This window comes from Gigantopelta aegis, chromosome 11 (assembly GCF_016097555.1).
Source record: "Gigantopelta aegis isolate Gae_Host chromosome 11, Gae_host_genome, whole genome shotgun sequence".
Taxonomy (NCBI): Eukaryota; Metazoa; Mollusca; class Gastropoda; order Neomphalida; family Peltospiridae; genus Gigantopelta; species Gigantopelta aegis.
The window spans coordinates 20,970,225-20,984,698 of record NC_054709.1 but is presented as its reverse complement, the minus strand read 5'-3'; the positions used below and the strand labels follow the sequence as shown (position 1 = coordinate 20,984,698).

Below are 14,474 nucleotides of genomic sequence, written 5' to 3'. Positions count from 1 at the left end.
GAACAAAACAAACTTTCTAGCATGGGCGTACATAGGGGGGGGGGGGGGGGGGGGGTCGATGGGTTCATTGAGTGATGATAGGCAGCGTTACAAAAACAGGAATACAAGAGAAATGATAGTCACATTCCTCTCAGGGGTGGTACTGATGGTTATCGTGGAATATAGCCACGAAATAATCTCATGTTCGTCAAAACCATACCATTCAAAAACTATTCCTGGTACATTGACTCATATGACCTACGAGGTTCATGCCTGCAATGTGTACATTAGGCATATGTACTAACCAGTGTAATATGAATCCTGCGATGTTCGCAACATAATATGTAAGTCACTTTCCCCAAAGAGATATGGTGGACATAACCCTTCTCTTCTTCTTCTTCTTCTGCGTTCAAACACTGTTGGTTACGGCTCTTAATTTAGATCAGGATTTGTATGTTCCCGATGAATTGTGTGGTGTTGATCTGTTCACATTTGTTTCCCCATAGATTGTTTCTAAGTGCATCGGTATTGACCAAGAGGTGTTCTCCAATAAATAGTGTTTAGTGGCATTAATTCTGATGCTGCCCTTGAAATACTTGTGTAGTATAAACTATGTTAGCTATTTAAAGAAAAAACAACATGAAATTGTCATTAAGCAGTAAAGTACAAGATGTGTAACAGACTTATATATGTAAATCTGTGTTATTAAGTGTGTATATAGCAATAAATACTCGTATGTTTAATTCTGACACCTACACTGGCTTCCATGGCAGCCAAAATGACCATTTTGAAAATGGCTGCCACAACAGTCACCGAATAAATCTCCAATGTTGCTATTTCAAAAATATTTCCTAAGATATGTCCTAAAATGCAAAATGGCATGTTTTTATCATCAAAGACACACGTTTGTCCTTGATGATGATGAATTGGATGATGATGTTAATATTGAGTGAAACCTTTCAGTTGAAATGCACACATAATATTTAAGGGCAGGTAATATAATATGCTCACTATAACACAAAATGTCGTATATTCTCTTAATTTACCTAAGAAATAGAAATAATTTAGGCATATATAAATTGTATACCGGGTAATATAAACTAAATCCGCATAGGTTTTTAGAAGGAAAAATAGAGACGTTTTAAAACTATATTTAATTAAAAATGGCTATTAACATGTTTTATGACTCTGTATACCATATTCATACATAATATTGACTTATCTGTATAATACTCACCAAAAGCTATCCATTGATATACTACATGTCCATGTTCTAAAGAAAAAAACCCACCTTTCACATTGATGCTGTAAGTCATTATCTTGTCTGAATCGGGTGAGCATTTCACATTTGGTTCCAAGGATGGAACTTTCACAACCATTAAATCCCTAATTAGCACTAATTAGAGTCTTTCTTCAGTAGCCTTTCCCACTAAATATTTTTTCTTAAGTAGTGGATTTGGGCTCAGTGAGATGTCCTCTACCAAATAGCAAAGGAATTTCGAATGGAACTTTCACAACAATTAAATCCCTAATTAGCACTAATTAGCATTTGACCTCTTCTTAAGTGCACTTTCCCGCACTATTTTTTTCTTAAATTGGTAATTCTGAATCGGGTGAGCATACTCTACATTTTACATTTGGTTCCAAGGATGGAACTTTCACAACAATTAAATCCCTAATTAGCACTAACTAGAGTCTTTCTTAAAGGGACATACCCTAGTTTCAACCCGTGAAAATTAACACTAAGTTTAGTTAATCTACACACCTGTAAAATATTTGGATAAAGTTACAATTGAGTGAAGTACGAGTCTGTGACTTTGAAATGGTGAAATACCCTCTAACAAGACTAAAAATCGACTCCATAACTGTTACTTCTCAGACGCACGTGCGTTTTTAAGAATATGAGAAATGCATTTTGTGACATTAAAAACATCAGGATGACCAAAAACACTTCGAATGTACGAAAATGAATAATCTAAACAATAAAATCTAAGTAAAGTATGATTTCAGTTACCAAAAAAGTCTCTAATAGTAAAACGTATGCCTTAGTATTTAAAAACTAGGGTATGTCCCTTTAAGTAGCCTTCCCCGCAAAATATTTTTTCTTAAGTTGTGGATTTGGGCTCAGTGAGATGTCCTCTAATAAGTAGCAAAGGAATTTTGAATGGAACTTTCACAAGAATTAAATCCCACTTTGGGGTTAATTTCAGTAGCGCCCCCTATTTACTGCCGCACTATATTTACTTAAGAATTGGGTTTCTGTAGTCAGTTGGGGTCCCTCTACACCTCAACCACCTCAAACATTTTGGAACTCTCGCAACAATTAAACCTCACCTGGCTGCCGGTCTATGTAGTAATGGAAATTTCATTATTTTTATATACTCGTATGCGCTTATGTTAGTGTGAGTTAAAACTATAAGCTAGATTTTTATTTTGTCCCAGAATAATGTAAGCTAATTAAATATGATTCCTTTTTACCATAACATTGATTAACTATTGTCAAATAGTAGCTCTACTAGATAATTATGGCGTATCCAGTCCATTGCAATAAGCAGTTGACTTCCAGATTTTAAAAATACATGCGGTGTCTTCCATACGTTTTGAGCTCTATTTTTAGAAAGACCTCGCCTAAAGCCAATTAAGCTGTCTGGCGCTGTCAAAATATAAAGCATGTTCTATGTCTTTTGCTGCCAGATCTGTAGTTCGCGCCAACACAGATGCGGTGTCTTTTTCACATTCGATTCAGTTTCAGTGTCTTTCTTTTTCAACTGGTAAAATTTAAAATCTCTAAAATCGATGATCGCCAAACGGACTACCTTTGTAAACTTCTTAGTCACCCTTAGCCAATAAAGGTCGCCTTTGTTTTGATAGTCGACATTTTCACCATTGACACCGGCATCGGTGGCGTCGTGGTTAGGCCATCGGTCTACAGGCTGGTAGGTACTGGGTACGGATCCCAGTCGAGGCATGAGATTTTTAATCCAGATACCGACTCCAAACCCTGAGTGAGTGCTCTGCAAGGCTCAATGTGTAGGTGTAAACCACTTGCACCGAACAGTGATCCATAACTGGTTCAACAAAGGCCATGGTTTGTGCTATCCTGCCTGTGGGAAGCGCAAATAAACGATCCCTTGCTGCCTGTCGTAAAAGAGTAGCCTATGTGGCGACAGCGGGTTTCCTCTTAAAAACAGTGTCAGAATGACCATATGTTTGACGTCCAATAGCCGATGAGAAGATTAAAAAAAATCAATGTGCTTTAGTGGCGTCGTTAAATAAAAAAAACTTTACTCTTTTTTTCACTATTGACATTTAAACCATTGTCAGTGCGACCGATGTCATTTTGTCCCTCATCCAGTTCAGCTGAGATTGACTCACGGCGAGTCATTTACATATTGATGCACAGATTATGTGTAATTATGTGTCACAAATAAATGGATATATAGCGAAATATTACGACACGTTTATTACACTTTTAATATGCCTTTAAGGCTGATATAGACTGGATACGGCTCGTCTTTACGGTCCGACTGTTGCGTCTGATGCGTCTGCGGCTTGCGTTCTGGGCATATACACCAAGTACGATTATTTCAATGCTGCTGGCCGTATGCATTTTGTTCTAGACGCTCTCATTGAAATTAATATACTAAGGACAGTCACTTTTCTCACACTTGTTTTTGCTTCGTACACAATAAATATAGCATATCTTATCTTATTACCCCAGCAGGCAGTCATAACGGAGAAAATAAAAATCATAATTTTTCACTGAGAAATTATGATGCATTGGTCTAACGAACAATACTATTGGATGATTTGACGCTTACAAACCAATAACCGTGTCTGTACTATATATGACGTCATCACGATTTGGCAGACACACACAATGACGTCATGTAGTTTAAAGCGTTTGCGGTTACGGCTGTTTTTGGGTGTTAAATTTATAACAAAATGTCATTTTAATGCAATTCATTATAGATTTTGTATCAGAATAAAGAGAACTTTTGTTTTTGAAAATTATCTATTAAGGTGATTAAATTACAAAGTTATAGCAATACTCAGAACAGTGCGTAAAGTGGTTTATATCGTTTCTATACATAAAGGCTTTTAGAGAAAAAATATCTCAGGTAATAAATATACAGAACTTCACATACGTTGTTTTCGCTTCCTATTTATTGCACGAGTTTATTTTGCGCAAGAATATATACCACGAGACTGCGTAGCGGTCGAGTGTTATGTTCTTTCGCAAAATAAGGCTAAACGTATGTATTTATATATTTTATTTATTTATAAATATTAAACGATACACTGTTCCTTTTGTTTACAAAAGTACATTGTAAGCGCAACGTTAGGTTCCAGAATGCTATGCACGGCGAGGAGTTCCCCCAATCTAAAAATAACGCCGCCGGATAGCTATTCGCGATACCAAAAAGCGAATAAATTTAAACGCGATTAGCAATCCGCGTTTAGCCGCTATCCGTGTTTAGTTTTATGCATACGGCCCCTGGTCAAAAGTCGTGGTTTGTGTTTTCCTATCTGTGGGAAAGTGCATATAAAAGATCCCTTGTTAATGGAATAATGTAGCAGGTTTCCTCCGATGACTACGAGTCGGACAAACCAAATGTTAGACATCCAATAGCCGATGATTAATTAAAACAGACTTTAACAGTCATAATAAAGATAATGAACTGTCAGCGTCATTGTTATTAAAGTTTGATGTATCGCATATAATATTACACGTGTACCTACGATACTGTACGTTTATTTTAATAAGCCATGGTAACATGTCGGAAACGAATATAGGAATGCAATGTTAATAATTACTGATACCATCACACGTCAAAGCTTTGATAGGTCAGGGCCGTAGCTAGCGCGGGTCGGGGGGGGGGGGGGTATCTTATCTGTTTAAGACTATTAACTACTCAGTTGCCCCCCCCCCCCCCCCCCCCCCCCCCAAACAAAAAATCCTAGCTACGGCCCTGGAGGTGACACATAGAACGCTCTAGTATAATCACGTCCAAAATCTGCCCTGGGTGTTTCGCAGAAAAGGCAATAGTAAAAACCATGCCAGGTGCCATGCCTGTACCTTGGGGGAACGGGGGGGGGGGGATTACCGCTCCCCCATGGACTTACAAGGTCCACGTTTATGAAAAATATTTTACAAGTGTCGACCGTCTTTTACAGTGTTAATATTCACAGATGTCTTCGTTTCCTATCCCTCTCTTCACCCCCCACTCCCGACTCTGAACACTGAACCCCTTCCCACGTTGATGTAGTATTAGCCACTCCAGATGTTGACATCTATGTGTCTATATCGATGTGCGGTCGGTCTAGGATCTATCCCCGTCACTGTGTCCATTGAGCTATTTCTCGCTCCAGCCAGTGCACCACGGCTGTTATATCAAAGGCCCCGGTATGTGCTATCCTGTTTGTGGGATAGTGCATATAAAAGATCACTTGCTACTAATGGAAACAATGTCGCGGGTTTTCTTTCTAAGACTATATGTCAGATGTACTAAATGTTTGACATCCAGTAGCCAATGATTAAAAACAATGTTCTCTAGTGGTGTCGTTAAACAAATCAAACTTTAACCAGTGTGCCCCATTTGTTTGCGTGCACGTGTTTAAGAAAAACGAGAGGTCAATTTTGTTCTTTTTTATTTTAAAACAGTTGCTCTTTATTACTCAATTTTCAAAGTTAGATGATTATCTCACTATGATATTTTTAGATTGTAAATGTAGCCTACACCACTGGATTATTTCTAAAATTGCTAATTACGTGTATGTCAAACCATGTACATGTCCAACATTGCACTTCACGTTCGTGATACGTATTTCGCTGTTCAGGTTGCATTGTACCAAAGAAGAAAGTTCCGTGTCAAAGTTCGAGGAGTAAAAACAGCGCCGGCTCTGATTGGTAGTACCGGCCTCGGTGGCGTCGTGATTAGGCCGTCGGTCTACAGGCTGGTAGGTACTGGGTTCGGATCCAATACTTATATGCCGTTGAATTATGGCCAGAGTGTAAATAAAGTTCAATTGTTTGTTTTGTTGCCGTCTGTACTTCTAATTAATGGTTGTGTGCTCCACGAAGTTGACTATAAATCAACTTTCGACATGTCGCCTCCTTCACAAATAAAGTAATTGGAATGTATTGGGAGCAAGGGATTTTTTATATGCACCATTCCACATACATGTTAGCACATACCACAGTCTTTGATATACCAGTCGTGGTGCACTGGCTAGAGCGAGACATAGCCCAATGAGCCCACAGACGGGGATCGGTCCCAGACCGACCGCACATCAAGCAGGCACTTTACAACTGGGCTACGTCACGCACCTAAATACAATTTATCACATTGTCCTGCAAGATCGCACAGTTGCACAATCAAAGAATGGGTTCACCGAGTTTGTTCGATCCCCTCACCTCTGTAAATGGCGCATTGCCCCTCTCCACATGAAAATCAAATTAATATGTCATATTTCCCACCCCCCGTTGCTGTCATCATCGACGCTTATGAAACAATTACGCAATATATCATATGAAATGAGCTTTCCGGTCGTTAACATTTGATAAACATTTAATGAATATAATATAGAAGATAAACTGATGATGAATGACCGATGAGCTGCATATAAAAGAGAACAAGTTAGGACATGTACAGTACTACAGACAGCCAATTTTACCGTCAACGTTCTGAAAGCAAATCGCCAAACGAAAATGCATTTTACCCTGCTGGTGTGTTTGCTGCCTCTGTTGGCTGTTGCAGAAAGTAAGTAATTTAAAAGGAATTAATATTTAGTATTTTTGTGATATTTTATTTTGTACTTATATTTTTTGGTGGGGTTTTTTTAGAGTACAAAAGGTGCAATATATAGATTAAACACTTACGGGTCTACAGTGTGTGTGTGTGTGTGTGTGTGTGTGTGTGTGTGTGTGTGTGTGTGTGTGTGTGTGTGTGTGTGTGTGTGTGTTATAAAGAAAACAAAATACAGACACCTTTTTCAAAAATACTTCATTCGTATCATCGGGGAGAATGAAATTACAACCATTCAGTCCACTGTAACACGTTTATTAGTGTTTTATGTAGACAAAAACAAAAACAAAAACTCACACACACAAAACCCAGCAAGAAAAAAGAAGGAGAAGAAAAAAGAAATGCAATACACCATCTTGGTTTCCCAATGTATTATGAAGTAATCATATTTCTTATTTATCTGGAAGTAGAATTTTGTTATTTGTCGAGGGAGAAAGATAAATGCAAATTTATTTAGAATGCAGTTGTACTTCAGTTTTGCTTTAAACTATTTAAAATATGGCACAGTGGGACGACACAGTTGTGCCTTTTAAATTCATTATCCACAAAGTACACACACAACATCGCTTAGAAAACGCGTCTATAAGCATGTTTGTTTTAACACTTTCTGGGAAGAATGTCCCTAGAATCCCGTACAGATCTCGCTCAAACCCTATTTATAATTTTGTGACGCCCTTAACAAAATCCTGGATGCGCCCCTGAGCTGTGTTATTTTGAAAGGTCAGCGACTGGCATGAACATAATTAAAACGGTATTAGTGTTTTCGTTTCCACTCTTGTCAGTGACACAGCCATAGTCGGGGGTTTTCAACTCTTTGTTGTCCACTAATTTCATATTTTCTCAAGATAAAATTAATGATTTAGATATATATAACACAGTGAATTGTATGGGTGGGTGAAGAGTGTAGTAATTGAGTGTAGAAAGGTAAACAACATACATATTGACCCCCCCCCCCCCCCACACACACACACACACACATACACACCATAGGCGTACGGGCTCCAGTTTTTGTATGCTCGAATTAAACAAAAATGCCCGTATCTGGATAACCACATTTATTCACATTAGCATTATTGCCAAACAGCTATATAGTGTAGTAAACGAATCACTACGCATTTTTACATGGAGTATAACTAATTTTGAGGGTAGATTGATGGAAATATATGGTAAACAGATCTCAGGTTAGCACATTTCCCCCGAATATCTTTATCATTTTTGTCCTGACGTTTTGCTCCAGCACTGGGGGGGGGGGGGGGGGTTGCAAACCCCTGCACCCCTGTCTCGTACAATTATGCCCCCTCCACCCACACACACTGTATTCTGAGAGGCTGTATTATATATATTGTCTCAGATTAATATGCGGATCTCACCCCTACCCACCCCAGTATTAAAATAGAGATGTTTACGTTATACGGTAAAAGTGCAAACACCTTCACGGAACTTATTTTGGAGTAATTGAATCCAAATAAACACAACAGAACTTTAATGTTTCTTTCAGATCACCGGACGGTGATACGTCGCGAAACAAAACTGCACCGCAGTTGAACAACCGCATGTGTGTCATTCTACAGAAAGTGTCACTTTTATGTTCCTGCACAATGTCTTTTTTCTTTATATATAGAAAACTAAATTTGTTGTCTTTAACGATACCTTATTAATAATATCATCGTGCCATTGCATTTTTTCTTTCGGGTAATCAGCTTTGACAGAGATTTTATTCGAGATTAATGTAAAATGTCATAGGTGTTACCAATGGATATAATGGGGCCTGATCGGGGTTGTTGAAGAAGGCACAGGTGTGAAATGCGATATGCATCTAAATAATATATCGGACAGCCCAAATAAAAGAAATATTACTGAAGTTAACCCAATTGACAAATTTTCACTATTTACAGTAATAAAAAATAGACATCAAACTTTTCCAAAATTAATGTTTGAAATGTCTTACTGGTATATGAAAAATGTAAAGATTTTTTTTTATATAAATAAATTATTATTGTTAAATACTATTTATACTGCATTATTAAAATAGTAAAATATTTTGTGTGACAACCTTAGGGCCATTCAAATATTACGTAACGCTTGAGGGAGTGTGTGGATGTATGTACAAACGTTATGTAGCGTTACAGGGGATGAATGTACGTAACGCACTTTTTTATTACTAAAATATTTTGTTTATTTTAATGAGTTTTTTTTAACCTTCTCATAAACACTGTTACGGCAACAGTGTTTAACGTAGGTAGTTATAGCTATAGTTCTTCCCAAAGGGAACGCCTGTTTTTCATAAGTACTATGAAATTAACTACACATTGTTTATTTCTAAGTGATTGTTTTCTAAACTGCACACAAAAATAGTACCAAAAACACTTTTACTTTTCTTGTTAAGTAAAACCAAACTGAAATTATTTACAAAAAAACATTTTTGTAGGAGGATGGGACAAACTATAGATGTAAACACACAATGATGATTATAAATCGAGTTTTATAAAAATATACATTCATACATAGTGTCACGGGGATCCTATAATACCCGCAACTGAATGAAACACGATTGTCCAAATATCTCTCCTAACTGTATATCTATTAGATCTCTCTGTAACAGGCAGTTATATCCGCTGGCTTGTCTAGGTATGATCAGAGATAAGATCTTATATAAAGTATATATTATTATAGCACGTTTAGTTCACTAGAAAACACAACAAAAACACAATACACTTTGGAATCTGTATTAACCCTCGCTGACAAATGTACTGCCGCAGTAGTTAATTAACAACAACAAATAATAACAACCCAGAACTGATCACTTAATTAGTTAATCTCTAGGTGTCTAGTTTACACAATATGCTAATCACTTCACCGTGACACAATTCTTTATTCACCGTAAGCATAGCGGCTTATTGGTATGAACAAACAACAATACTAGTAAACATACAATATCACATGTACATACAATTAGGATAATAAATAGAACACACACACACACACACACACACACACACACACACACACACACACACACACATGTACATATATATTCTCAATAAGGAGAATGTAAATTATAGTTTTATAGGTAGAGTATTATATACAAATTGACATTCAAATGCAACATATTATATATCTTGATAATTCCAGTATATTTAGACTAAGGAAGTTCGAATTTTAAATGCTTTAAATATATATTTTCCCAATTTACACAATATATTTTTGTTTTTACTGGTCAGCAACTGTATAAACTTTAGCATAGATGGCCTATTCCAGTAGTATTTCTTTATATAATTTTCTCTTAAATCTCTGTACAATGTACATATTAATACAAAATGATATTCATCTTCTACATCTCCGCTATTACAATAAATGCATACTCTATTGGGACGACTTATTTTCTTATATCTACCAGTTTCTATTGCCAAAATATGTGAAGTTAGCCTTAATTTCGTAATACATGTTTTATAAATATCAGGTATAGGTTTGACCAAGTATTGTTGAGTTTTTAAGTCTTCGACCAAGTATCTATACAAATTGCCGCATTTCACAGATGTATTTAGCTGATGGTAAAGATTCTGCAATGCTTGGTCAAAAATCCTTTGTTTAATTAGTGATAAATAATACATCGTACTTTCTACCAGATGATCCTGATTGTCCCAAATATAACCAAGCCCCAACTCTTGAAATGTTTTCTTAATAAAAAATACCCAGTTATTTTTATAGACGCAGCTAGATTTCATCTCACTATACATTGTACTCATTATATAATTATCAGTTTTGATCAGTTTGAACCAATATTTCATCATACGATAGGTACGTTCATGCACCAATGGATATCTACCTAATTCAAAATAAATCATAATATTGCTTGTACATCCTTTAACTTTTAGAAAATATTTACAAAAATCAAGGTGAATTTTTTCAATTAAATCTGCTTTTTGAAAACCCCAAATTTCACAACCATAGAACAGTACGCTAGCTACATACGTATCAAATAACGCCAACAATGAACTTTGGTTTAAAAACAAGGGCTTGGAACTTTTCTTCATTGCAAAACATGCTTTTCTTCCTTGTTCAGATATACATTTTATAGCATGTGAAAATTTGCAGGTAAAATGTAGGACAATACCAAGATAGTTAAATTGGTCTACTACTTCGACCGAGTCACCATCATAAGACCATTTTTCATCATCTAGTAATTTACCACGTTTTCTGAAAATCATAATTTTGGTTTTTGTTTTATTTACAGTTAAACCCCATTTGTTATTATAAAGGAACAATGTGTCAAGCATATGCTGTAATCCATATATACTTTCAGAGAAAATAACCATATCATCTGCAAAGAGTAACAGAAAAACACTGAGATCTCTAAACATAGTATCAGGGCAACCCTTAACAATAAATTCATTTTCTAGGTCATTTAGAAAGAGTGAAAAAAGTATCGGTGATAAAACTTCACCTTGCATTAGGCCAATGGTATTTTTAAAGAAATCAGATCTAAAACCATTTACATTTATGCAGGATCTAACACAGTTATACATAGATTTTAATACTTTTAACAGTTTGCCATTAATTCCGTACTTAAATAGTTTGGTCCACAGATTATATCGATTCACAGAGTCAAACGCTTTCTTATAATCCACAAAACAGCAATATAATTTACCATTATGTTCCAGAGATTTCATTATTATAGAATATAGCGAAAATATAGCATCAACAGTGCTAACTCCTTTTCAAAAACCAAATTGCGCATCTGTTATAATGTTGTATTCTTCTGACCACTGATATAACCTCTTGTTAAGCACACCGGTAAACAACTTAGCTAAACAGCTTACCAAACTTATACCTCTGTAATTGTTCGGATCATTTATATTACCTTTTTTATGGACTGGTACAATGACAGCAATTGACCATACAGTCGGGTAAAATCCAGTGTTCAGTATTACATTAAATAACTTACAAATCACTGGCAATAATATATTTTCAAATTCGATAAAGAACTCATTCATAATACCATCTAGCCCGTGGCTTTTGTTGCGTTTTAATTCTCTAATTACTGCTAAGACCTCGCTTTCATTAATTGGCTTGTATAATTCATTAAACACAGTGTCACTATTTTCATTGGTTTCATAACCACAAGTCGTATCTAAATTAATATCAACGGAACTACTGTCCTTAAAATAATTGAAAAATTGAGTTAGTGTTATATCAGCTCGATTCTGTTTACTTTTTGAAAAATATTTATAGAATTGTCTAGGGTTATATTTACGTAAGTAATCTAGTTGGTTTTCCTCTAGTAACTTGTATTGTCTTTTCAGTTTTAATTCCATTTTCTTATACTCATGTTTACATTCATGCAGTGATTTATGATTTTTATCACACTTATGCTTGTTGAATGCACGCAAGGAATCCATATATCGGTTATACAACACCCTGCAATCATGAGTGAACCATGGTTTGTCGATTTTAGTATGCGAGAATACATTTTGTTCGTATTGGCCACTATTATTGTTACCGACTAAAGATTTCCCTCTACTTTTGTGTTTCACAACAACGAATTGCTCTGTTATATCTTTTAGAGTATGAGTAAAACTATCAATAATGTTATCCACACCCTGTTGTGAATTTTCTATATCTATAGGTAAACAAGCATTCAATAAATCGATGTTAACACGTAAAGCCTCTGAACACAGAGGTTTGTAATCAGCTGACCACCGACACCTATCGTATCTGTGACCTATTTCACCTGGTTCTTCCTCCCTCCCATCAGCCAATCGGAGGCCGACTAGCTGTAGCGATACGAGCAAAGGGGCGTGATCTGAATATTGATTAAAACATCCCACATTAAACGATTCAATACATTTAAATAAACTTGGCTTTGTAATTAAATAGTCCACAACACTTACACCTTGCGAACCATTGAAGGTACAATCACTGGAGAAGCTATTATTACATCGTCCGTTAACAATACGGAAGCCTGATGCTTTACAAAAATTAAGTAACTGCCGCCCAAATCCGTTGATTCCTTTATCTGGGTTAGAACGGTTGTCCTCAATCAGATCGTCTGTGTACGAACATACATTTTCTATATGGCCAAGGACAGTATTGTCCAAATTATCAAATTTTATATAGTCAGCATTTTCTGCTGTTCTACTGTTAAAATCGCCAATTAAAAATACATCACCCAAGCCCGAATACAATTCGACACTGTTATGTAATTCCTGGTAAATATCGATTTCGTATAATTTATAGTAGGACGAATTTTGTGGGGGTAGGTAAACACAGGCGATAAATGTATCATTATTGCGTTTACTGAGAAGCTTATCAATTTTCAACCAAATAATACTATCATAGCTATTTTCTACAACCGTTATAAATGGCTTAAACTTGTTTTTGATCATTACGATCAATCCACCGCCTTGAAAACACTTTCGGCGTTTCATAGCAAACACAAAACATTCGTAACCATCAATTGCTAACTCGTAATCGTTTTCCAACCAACATTCTGATAGAAAAACTAAGTCGTATAGTAAAATATGATTTTTGAAATTATCGTCACATAGTTTTTCACGGAAGCCCCCGTGCACGTTCCAAGCTATGCAGTGTAATAGGTCATTCACATTCTCCGACTTGTCCTATGCAGTCACTTCTATGGGTTCATCTACCGCACGTGGTATCGGATGGTTGTGCGTGTCGACAGTAACTGTTGGTGACGAGGAAACACGCGAACGTGTGATAATTGAGAAACGCTTCCAGGAGAACTTAATTAATAAAGGAATTACAACTCTATTCCTAACTGGTTAATTTTTAATTAACCCTTACTACTCGTTCAGTAACGGGTGATAATTGAGAAACGCTTCCAGGGGAACTTAATTAATAAAGGAATTGCAACTCTATTCCTAACTGGTTAATTTTTAATTAACCCTTACTACTCATTCAGTAACCTTGTAACACAGAATTAATACTGGTACACAATAAAGACACTAACCTATAGTTTACCTAGGTCCTCTAGGATGACTGGCTAAGCTTTATATATTTATTTAGGCAGCGAGCCTACAGTTTACTGCGTCAGATGACCGGCAGCACCGTCTAAATAATATTGGTATAATACAGTATTAAAATATTTAAAGTCACATCAATCACATCAAGGTTATACACAGAGCACAAAATATATAATTACCAGTCCGGACGGACTAACGTTCCCCCTGGACGCCTTCCAATATGTTTCTCCCCGATATCTCTAAAACCCTAGCTATTTATTAAAAAACCCAAATATCGCCTGGGGGTACAAGGCGGTCCTCCCCCTATCAAGTGATATTCCACAGCGACCAAGACGGCATATCTTTCTCTTAGATCGCCAGACTCAATGACGCCTAGTCGCCAAAATCACGGTTGTAAAAACCGCACTCGCGGAGGTATTACGTAACTACTGGCCACATGGCCTCCACACATGGACTAAGTGCATATTGAGATGCACGGTCGCGCGAAGGTATTACGTAACAAGGTGCCCACCTGGGCTAAGTGCATATGGAACTGCACATGGCCCTCTAAAACAATTAATATCGCCACAGGCGAAAAGAAATTAAGAGCATGTACCGTCACACATAGATACAGATCACTGATCGGTGTAAGTGGTTTACACCTACCCATTGAGCCTTGCGGAGCACTCACTCAGGGTTTGGAGTCGGTATCTTGATTAAA

The 14,474-nt window shown here is 36.5% G+C and overlaps 1 protein-coding gene across 1 annotated transcript in view; it reads left to right on the top strand.

Moving 5' to 3' along the window:
- Positions 1 to 6,619: 6,619 nt before the first annotated feature.
- LOC121385460 (thyroglobulin-like) overlaps positions 6,620 to 14,474 on the top strand; it is a 39,141-nt gene continuing 31,286 nt past the window's right edge. The window contains exon 1 of the mRNA XM_041516155.1: positions 6,620 to 6,743. Coding sequence (XP_041372089.1) covers positions 6,692 to 6,743 — 52 coding nt within the window. The 5' untranslated portion in view covers positions 6,620 to 6,691. The remainder of the gene's footprint in view (positions 6,744 to 14,474) is intronic.